Source organism: Thecamonas trahens, assembly GCF_000142905.1.
Source record: "Thecamonas trahens ATCC 50062 unplaced genomic scaffold supercont1.53, whole genome shotgun sequence".
Lineage (NCBI taxonomy): Eukaryota > Apusomonadida > Apusomonadidae > Thecamonas > Thecamonas trahens.
This window is the reverse complement of record NW_013657627.1, coordinates 151,956-160,515: the sequence shown is the minus strand read 5'-3', so window position 1 is coordinate 160,515 and position 8,560 is coordinate 151,956. Positions and strand designations below refer to the sequence as shown.

Below are 8,560 nucleotides of genomic sequence, written 5' to 3'. Positions count from 1 at the left end.
CCCGCCCGACCACCCGCCCGCCCGCCCGACCACCCGCCCGCCCGACCACCCGCCCGCCCTTGTTCTGCTCTTCCCACCTCTCACATCACCACCATCGCACTGTCAGCCACATCTACGCACGTCTGGTATTCCACATCTCATGCGTAGGATAGTCATCGCAACGCTACATGGCCCGCGCATCACCGCCCCCTTAATCACACACACACACACACGTCACTTTGATCACCGCCGCAGGCTACAGAGTCGACTTGACCACCTCACGGAAGACATCGACGAGCTCGGCAGGATCCGAGCAGACAAAACCACGGCCAGGACCGACGGCGGCAACAATGTCCGAGGCCTCGTCGCCAAACGAGGCCACCATGACTGCGTATCCGGCAATGTCGTCCGAGTCGGGCGAGGCCAGCGCGTTGCCGAGCGCCGACGCCGGGATGCCGTACCGCGCCAGGTTGGCGTCACTCACCACAAAGACAAACTTCTCATCGGCGTCCTCTTCGGCCATAGCGTCCATTGCCAGCTGCGCCGCTTCCACGGTGTGGTCACCCGACGGGCAGAACTGCGAGTGTGCGGCCATGGTCTGGAGGACACGCAGCCGCTCGGCCTCGTTGGCGGGCGGCGCGTCGTAGCTCACCAGCGGAATGGCCGGCGAGCCGCCCGAGTGGCCCACAATCGAGTACTGCAGCGTGCCCGCCGCCACGCCCGGCGCAAGACCCTCCATAATCATAAGGCTGCACACCAGCAGCCGCTCCAGCCGCCCGTCGAGCCCGTTGAACCGGTACATCGAGCCCGAGCAGTCGAGCACAAACGACATCTTCTTGGGCTTGCGCTGCGCCGCAGACGGCAGACTCGTCGCCTTGCCGCGCCGCTTGTACACGTTCGTCTCGCCTGTCAGGCCCTCCACCAGCTTGGCCTCGTCCAAATCGCCGGTCGACTGGTGGCTCAACCACGCCCGCTCCTTGTTCTTGGCCTCGAGCGACGAGAGCAGGACCTCCAGCTCACGGATCGGCGTCGCCACCGACGACCGGTACCGGTCGTACAGCCCCGCCTCGTGGTGCGACATCTCGATCTCCTTCAGCCGCTCAGCCAGCGCCGCCTCGCCCATCGCCCGCGCCGCCGCCGCAGTCTCCGCGTCAAGCTCGGCCTTCACCGAGTCCGGCACCTGGTGCACGTTGTGCCCGGCGTCAACCCGGTACGGGCCGCCCACGCCGCCAAGCCCGGCTGTGTCTGCCCCGCCGGTTCCACCGTGCCACTGGTTCCCGCCCACGTGCGGTGTGTTGTCCGGATCGATCTTGCCGTGCTTGGGCGCCGTCGGGCTCCGGTGCCGCGTCCGCTTCTTCTCCACCCGCCGCGCCCGCCTGCCGCCCTCGCCCTTGCCGGCAAAGCCCTGCCACCGCGCCAGCTCAGCCTCGAGCGCCAGCGCGTCGACCTTAAACACGTACATCGCGCCGTCTGTCATCTGCACGCCCACGCACCCGTGCGGCAGCTCGACCGCGTCGACTACAGACGGCGCACTTCGCGAGCTCCGCAAGCCCGAGGCTCCTGTCGCGCTCTCGGCCTCCACCATCGCTGCCATCATGCCGGACCGCGCGTCGAATCCAAACCGCCGCACCGTGTGCGCGCCGAGATCCACCACCTCCAGCTCGTACGTCCCGGGTTCCTCGCACGCCAGCACGTTGACCACGTTGCCATCCGATCCACGGTCGGCCACAAATGCTTGGTCCTCATTCTCGCCGCTCGCCCGGCAGTGGACCGATGCCACCACCGTCCGCCCGGCGCCTGCGTGCTCGCTCCGCATCCATCCGAGCATCTTGCCGCTCTCGGCGCTGCCCTCGCTTGCGCTCAGCGCCCCATCGTCGATCGCAGCCATGACCTCGCCGCCGGCCGCAACCACCTTGGGCGCCCCAACCTTGCTAGCCACGCGCAGCTCGCTCGCGCCACTCCCGCGCAGCAGGCTGAACTTGGCAAAGCCCGGCGTTGCCCGGTCGCCCTCCAGCAGCGCCCGCTGTCCATTGTCGAGCGTCAGCAGGTACACCAGCGGCGAGATCGGGTCGACAGCGGCGAGCTCTGTACCCTTGGGCAGTGTCACCGTCTCTAGCACGTTGTTGGCGTAGAGTAGATGAATGAGGTCGCCACGTGGCGAGTAGAGCACAAGCGCAGAGAGCTCTTCTGCAAGCGCCGCGTTGACCACGAGCTCCTCGTCCAGCCGCGACCGCTTCCCGCCCGTGCTCTGACCCCAGATCGAAAACGATGACGCCATGGCGTTGATCTGCGCGTGGCCGCCGACCGTCCCGGCCGGGAGCTCGAACCGCTGCCCACGCCGGGCAGCCAGGTCGAGCAGCAGCCCCTCGCCCTGGTAGGCAAGGAAGATTTTCTGGTCCCGCGGCAGCGCGGCAATCTCGATGTTCGGCACGTACCGGCCAGCGCCACCAAAGCCGTCGCCGCCGCTGCTGGCAAAGAGGTCAAGCGTGGTGTAGCTCCGCCGATCTGCCGAGTACGAGAACAGCATTTCCGGCGAGGAGCCGACCACGTGGACGCCACCATCGCCGCCAGTCGCCACTGCCACCGGCTGGCCGCGGCTCGGCACTCGAGTCGTACCGACGTGCTCGTTGAAGATGTTGGCGTCGAGGCCCGGCCGTCCGCCGTCATCGGTGCAGGCCACCGGCGACGGCGCCTCCCAGTCAAACTCGGCATCGGCCTCGAGCTCGACCTGAGTAGCCTCGACGCTCACGGTCGAGCCGGGCACCTTGGCCCACGACGCCACCTCCAGCGGCTCGCCCAGCGGCACCGCAGGCGCCACTGCAGTTCGGAACTGCGGTGTGACGCCAAGCGGCAAGCCATGCGCCCGGAACGTCGACGCCAGTAGCGCAAGGACCGCCGGATCGTGGGCGTCAAAGTCAAACACGTTGTGGAGGGCGCCGGCGAGGCCCGACGACGGGAACTTGGACGCATGCCGCACAATAGCCACCAGCTCGCGTGATGAGTACGGATAAGAGAGATGACCGGCATCGACCGAGGCGCGCAGGTCGCGGAACGCCGCAGTGAGCGACTTGAGCAAGGCGTCGTCAACGCCCTTGGCATGCGCCTGCAGCATCATCAGCTCGGACGCCGCGTCTGGGTTGTCGATCGAGTGGACGGCAAACAAGTCGCCACACTCGCGGTAAAAGTCGTTGCCGAGGAACGGGAAGCCTGGCTTATTGGCGAGGACGATGACCCGAAAGTCAGGCGAGATGGGGACGAGGCCGGCGTTGCTGCCGAGCGCCGCCGCCACCTCGGGCGCCACTAGCTTGCGCCCATCGGGCAGCAGCATGTGGGCGTCCTCGATGAGCGACTTGAGGACGGCGACGACCTCCAGCGGCGCCTTGTCAGCTTCATCGACCACAAGAACATGGCCGTGGATGGCGGCCTTGACCAGCGGCGAGTCGCCCCAAGACAGCACCCCGCCCTCAAAGCTCGGGTTCGACGTCAGGCTCATCACCGACGAGTCGCGGTGGAGCTGGATGTACTGCCGCGGCGCGTTGAGCAGCTCGAGGAACCGGTCGCAGAGCATGTTCTTGCCCACGCCTTGCGGCCCGATGAGCAGCAGCGACTCGCCGGCCGAGTAGTCCTTGAGCAGCGACTCGAGGACCGCGGTGTGGGCTGGAATGTCCGCAAACCGGTGGCCGATCTGTGGCACGAGTGTGGGGTCGGCGCCGACCCGCCGCGGTGCCGACACGTCGCCAATAGTCACTGCGTCTGGTGTGACTGCGATGCGGACAGGCGCGTCGTCGGCAGCCTTGATGGGCGATGCTCCAAAGACCTCGTCAAGAACCTCGGTCTTCACCTCGCGCTCGACCGAGGGCAGAAAGGCGACCAGTAGCGTCCGCTCGACCGCGTTGCGCTCATCTGCCGGGTGCGATTCGACGCGCTTGGCCACATGGATAGCCTGCCGGAGCGAGAGGCCGAGCCGCGGCGAGGTGATTCGCTGCAGGCTTGCAGCCTCGAGCGACGGGAAAAGCGCGGCAAGGAGCTCCTCAAACTGAGCCTGGCTCCGCGGCGGGAGGACATGGGTGCGAAAGAGGGTGGCGGCCTCCGAGTTGAGCCACGGTGCGCCCGACGCGGGCGGGAGGCCGAGGCCAAGGACCCGAAAGGCCGGATGAACCGGAAGCGGCGCGGCCTCGGATGCATCGGCGGCACGAAGGAGGCGCTCAACCTCGGTGGGGTCGCGCACGAGTGCCTCGGGCGCGTCCGGATGGACCAGGCGGAGCCCGTTCGGCAGCGTCGCACTGCGGTGGTGGAGGAGGCTCTGAAGAACAGCAAGCGATCCCGGGTCGATGCGGTCGATGCCGTCGAGGACGCAGAGCGAGCCGTCGAGCGCGGCGAGGACCAACGGCGTCGGCTCCCACGCCGTGTTGCCCTCGACCGACGTCGTCCGCCGCATCAGCAGATCGCGAGTCGACATGTCCTTGTACATGGGGAGGACCTCGAGGTCGACGCCAAGCAGGGCGGCGACCGACTTGGCAGCGTGCGACTTGCCGACGCCGCGGCCGCCGACCACCGCCGCATCGACCCCGGTGGCGAGCGCGAGAACGATGTGGGCGACTGCGCTCGAGTCGTGGGCGGCGTCCGAGGCCATAAAAGTGTCGGCGGCGCGGGTGCCGACGGGTGCCTCGAGCACGAACCGCGAGTTGGTGGCAGGGTGCTCAAACTCAAAGGCGGCAAAGCCCGGGGCTGAGGCTTCAGAGAGGCGGCGGACGGCAAGATCAGAGGCGGCCTTGCTCGCCCCCTTGAGGTTGAAGCGAGCGGCAGCGACAGACATGGCCGAGGCGGCCTCGGATGCCGACGCTGGAGACGAGGCCTTGAGCGCCTCACGCCAAGGAAACGTGGCGTCCATCAGTGGAGTCACCAGATGCGGGACAACTGCCGGCGCCTGGGACGCGACAGCCTCCAGCGTGTTGAACGTCCGCGCCAGGCCCGGGTAAAACGGAAAGCCTAGCGGGAGCGGCGAGCGCGGCTTGTCGCCGGCGGCCTTGGTGTGGGCCGCCGCCTTGCCTGGCGCCGACGCGGCGTGGGCAGCGAGGGCAAAGCCGACGACCGAGCGGGTGACATCGAGCGGGACGCTCGGGGCCAGGCCGTGGGCAAGCGAGAGCAGCTCGTCGGCCGACGGCGGCGGAAGGGCAGTGGCCTGGAATCGGGAACGGAACGGCGGATCGAGCCGGTTTCCCTCGTACGGCGGAACAGGGAGGCCGAGGACCATGACGCGAAAGTCCTCGTGGACGCGGATGAGGCCCCATTTGTCGAGCGCCTCCTTGCCGTGCTGGGCCTCGAGCGCGTCGTACTTTTCCGGTGCGATGAGCAGCTCGCCCGACTCGAGGTTCATCTCTCTGTTCTCTAGCAGGTTGTTGAGGATGGGCATGACGTTGCGCTCGGCCTTCTCGATGCCATCGAGGACAAGAACGCGGCCTGCCTTGGCAGCGCGAACTGCTGCCTGGTCGACGTACGCGATGCTGCCGCCCGCAATCTCTCGCCGCTGCTTCAGATCCGATTCAGTAGTATCACGCGAGATCGGCATGTACTCGACCTCGCGCTCAGCCAGCTCGCAATACGCCAAGACCAGTTCCCTGCGCATCGAGCCTGCGTCACCAAGCACAAACACGTCTTGCGCAAGCAGCTCCTTCTGGATCATCCACTCGAGCACATTTCCGTGCTGCTCGCCGATTTGCTCCGAGGCGTATCCCGACGGCACCAGCTCGGCCTTGCGCGCCTCTCGGAACGTGCCGCAAGTTTCTCCGATGCACACTACGGGGGGTATTCCATGGAGGTGGGGACACGGGCACGCGGATGCATGACCAGATCAGGGAGGGGGGGGGGAGGTCCATGGGGTGGGGCCAGATCAGGACAGTCCGCGTATGTAGTGCAACCAGATCAAAGGCGCACCATCGTAACAGAACCGAGATCATTCCCCGCCAACGATTCGGCAATGCGATTACTGATGAGTGAGTGCTGTGCCACTATGAGCCCCCCCCCCCTTCCCCCTCCGCCGGGCCCACAGAGGACGACACGGCACGGCGCCCATCCCAGCCAGCCGAGGACAACACAGAGGTGTCGCAGGGCATACGTACGCTCAAATGTATCCTTGTCGCTTGCAGTCGCCATGGATGTGGTGGAGAACCTCAGCATGCTGGAGGCTGCCACAGCGGCTCGCGCGTGCTGCCATGCCCGTGTTAGCGCTCGTCGGGAGACCGTGAGCATCGAGCTCGCCGCGTTAAGTGCCTTTGCCCGCCGCCGCCGACCGCCAGACCGCCGGGGCGAGCCCGACGTGTCGACGTCCCAGCAACCCGGTTAGCGTCTCCAATGGTGCAGATACGGATGGCGTGTGCACAATCGAGTCGTTTACGGTTGGCCAAGCAGCTGGATCAGGAGCAACTGGCCCGGAAGGGCCGCGTCCGAGGCTCACAGAGCTTGCTCGAGAGCAGAGAGCACGGCGTCGAGGCGGTCAAAGTCATCGTCACCTGGGGCGGCGCCAGTTACGCGAATGACCGCAGTGTGGCCCGAGGTGTCCCCGGCAAGGAGCCGAGAACCGTCAGAGGAAAAGGCGAGCGAGGTTACGGTGAGGCTCTCGCCGATGCCGATCGACGCCACCGGCTCCTTGGGCGAGACAAGGAGGTCCCACAGCTGGATGCGGCCGCGAGCGCCGGCCGTGGCAAAGACAGACGGGTGCCGCGGGCTCCATGCCACATCGTAGAGGTAGCCCACAAACTCGTCAAAGACGTAGACCGGAGAGCTCATGTCCGACCGCCACAGCGAGGTCTTCCAATCAAACGAGGTAGCTAGCAAGAGGTCGTAGTCGAGCGTCGCCGTGTGCGGCGAGACTGAGAGTGCAGAGACCATGGCCGAGTGGTGCGCGTACTCGGCGGCGAGGCCCTTGCCGCTCCCGTGCCGCTCGACCGACCACAGCGAGCCGGTCATGGTGCCGATGTAGAACGAGTTGGGCGAAGACGAGCCAAACGCCATGCAAGACGGCGCACACCCGATGTTGAGCCGTTCGGTCGGCGCTGCCAACGAGTCTGCCGCCCACGTGATAAATGCGCCGTCGCCCGAGATGGTCGCCAGCGTCAAGTTGTTCGCCGTTCCGGCCACCACCGCAGACCGCACCGGCCCGCCGTGGTTGGCGCCAGCCAGCTGCGTCGCCGCCACAGGCGTCTCCAGCCCGGTCCGCGTGTCCCACAGCACAACCTGGCCCGAGTGTGTTCCGCCGAGCACAAGCCCGCCGTGATGCCGGACAAGCGCTGCAGACGTGATCGGTGACTGCGCACGGAACACATACTCTGGCACTGTCGGCAGCGAGAGCGACCACAGCTCCATGTAGCCTGGTGCAACCGCCCCACGCGGCGCAAACGCGTTGTTTCCGCGAGCATAGCTGTCTCCGTACCCGACCAGGAACAGCTCCGGGAACGCGTCCGACCAGTCGAGCGCGCACACCCCGCGCTCGTCGCGGCCCGAGCTCCGCACGTCGATGGCAAAGACCTCCGCAATGTCGAGTCCTCGCTTCTCCTCTTCGTCGGCTCCGCCCTCGCGCCCCTCCTCGATCCGCTTGCCGCGCTCTTCTGCCACAAGCACGCGCTCCATCTGCCGCGCCGCCTTGCCCACAAACGCAGCACACGCCCGGGTCTCCGCGAGCGCCTCCCGCTCGGCCGGCGGCACACTCTTCATAGCCGCTTCCAGCGCCGCCACAGCCAGCGCCATGTCATCGCCCTCCTCCGCGTCTGGCGCCTTGCCAGCTTCAGCGCCACCAACACCTGTGCCGTCCGCACCGGAGCGCTCCGCCGCAGCCGCACTCCGCCCCGACGCCTCCTCGCCCGCCAGCGGGCGGGTCTGCGTCGCCTTATTGTACGTCTCACGACGGCGCGGGCGGACAACCATATGAACCACCACGTCTGACCGGGCGAGGCCCGAGACGGCATCCCCGCCCGAGCTTGTCCCCGTGGCGGCATCGGCCAGTGCCGGACGGGCGCGAGCAGCAGCCTCGCCGTCGGCCACGATGCCGCCGGCCTCTGCCGTCGCCGCCGCCTCGCCGTCTGCTGCAGCCAGCGAGATCCGCATGCGGTCAGCTCTGGCCTTCCGCGCCTCAGCCGCCTCCCTTGCCGCAGCCACTCTGTCCTCCAGCGACGCCCGCAAAGCCACCAGTCTGGCCTCGGCCTCACGGATGCGCTCAGCCCGTCCGGCCTCCTCCGCCGCAAGCACCTCCCGCAGGGCAGCCACACTCCCGCTTGCTGCCGCCATTCCTCCGCACAGACGAATGTGCTTGAGGGAGAGGAGTGGAGAAGAGGGGGGGGGGGGGGGGGGGGGGGGGGGCAATCCTGTTGCATTTGAGGGGGGGTCGTCACCTGGTCGTACCTGCGTGTCACCGCCGCCCGACACGACTGGTCTACGGACTCGGCCCTTGTCGCGGGCCATATGATAGCTCGCTCATGAGAGAGACCAGCATCTATATGTGCTTTGTGTTAGCCCCGTTCACAGCTACTGTGGGGAGCTCGGCCGACGGTTTGGTCGGAGGCAAGATCAGATGGTCAGGATCCGCTAT

The 8,560-nt window shown here is 67.2% G+C and overlaps 2 protein-coding genes across 2 annotated transcripts; both read right to left on the bottom strand.

The window, feature by feature from the left end:
• Positions 1-203: 203 nt before the first annotated feature.
• AMSG_09710 (uncharacterized protein) lies at positions 204-5,823 on the bottom strand (the record flags this gene model as incomplete). Its single annotated transcript, XM_013898605.1, has 2 exons — positions 204-5,740; positions 5,806-5,823. 2 exons carry the CDS (start codon positions 5,821-5,823, stop codon positions 236-238), a joined length of 5,523 nt encoding a protein of 1,840 aa, XP_013754059.1. The 3' UTR covers positions 204-235.
• Positions 5,824-6,350: 527 nt separating this feature from the next.
• Positions 6,351-8,433, bottom strand: AMSG_09709 (cytoplasmic dynein 1 intermediate chain 2; the record flags this gene model as incomplete). Its single annotated transcript, XM_013898604.1, has 2 exons — positions 6,351-8,220; positions 8,374-8,433. 2 exons carry the CDS (start codon positions 8,431-8,433, stop codon positions 6,430-6,432), a joined length of 1,851 nt encoding a protein of 616 aa, XP_013754058.1. The 3' UTR covers positions 6,351-6,429.
• Between the last annotated feature and the right edge of the window lie 127 nt (positions 8,434-8,560).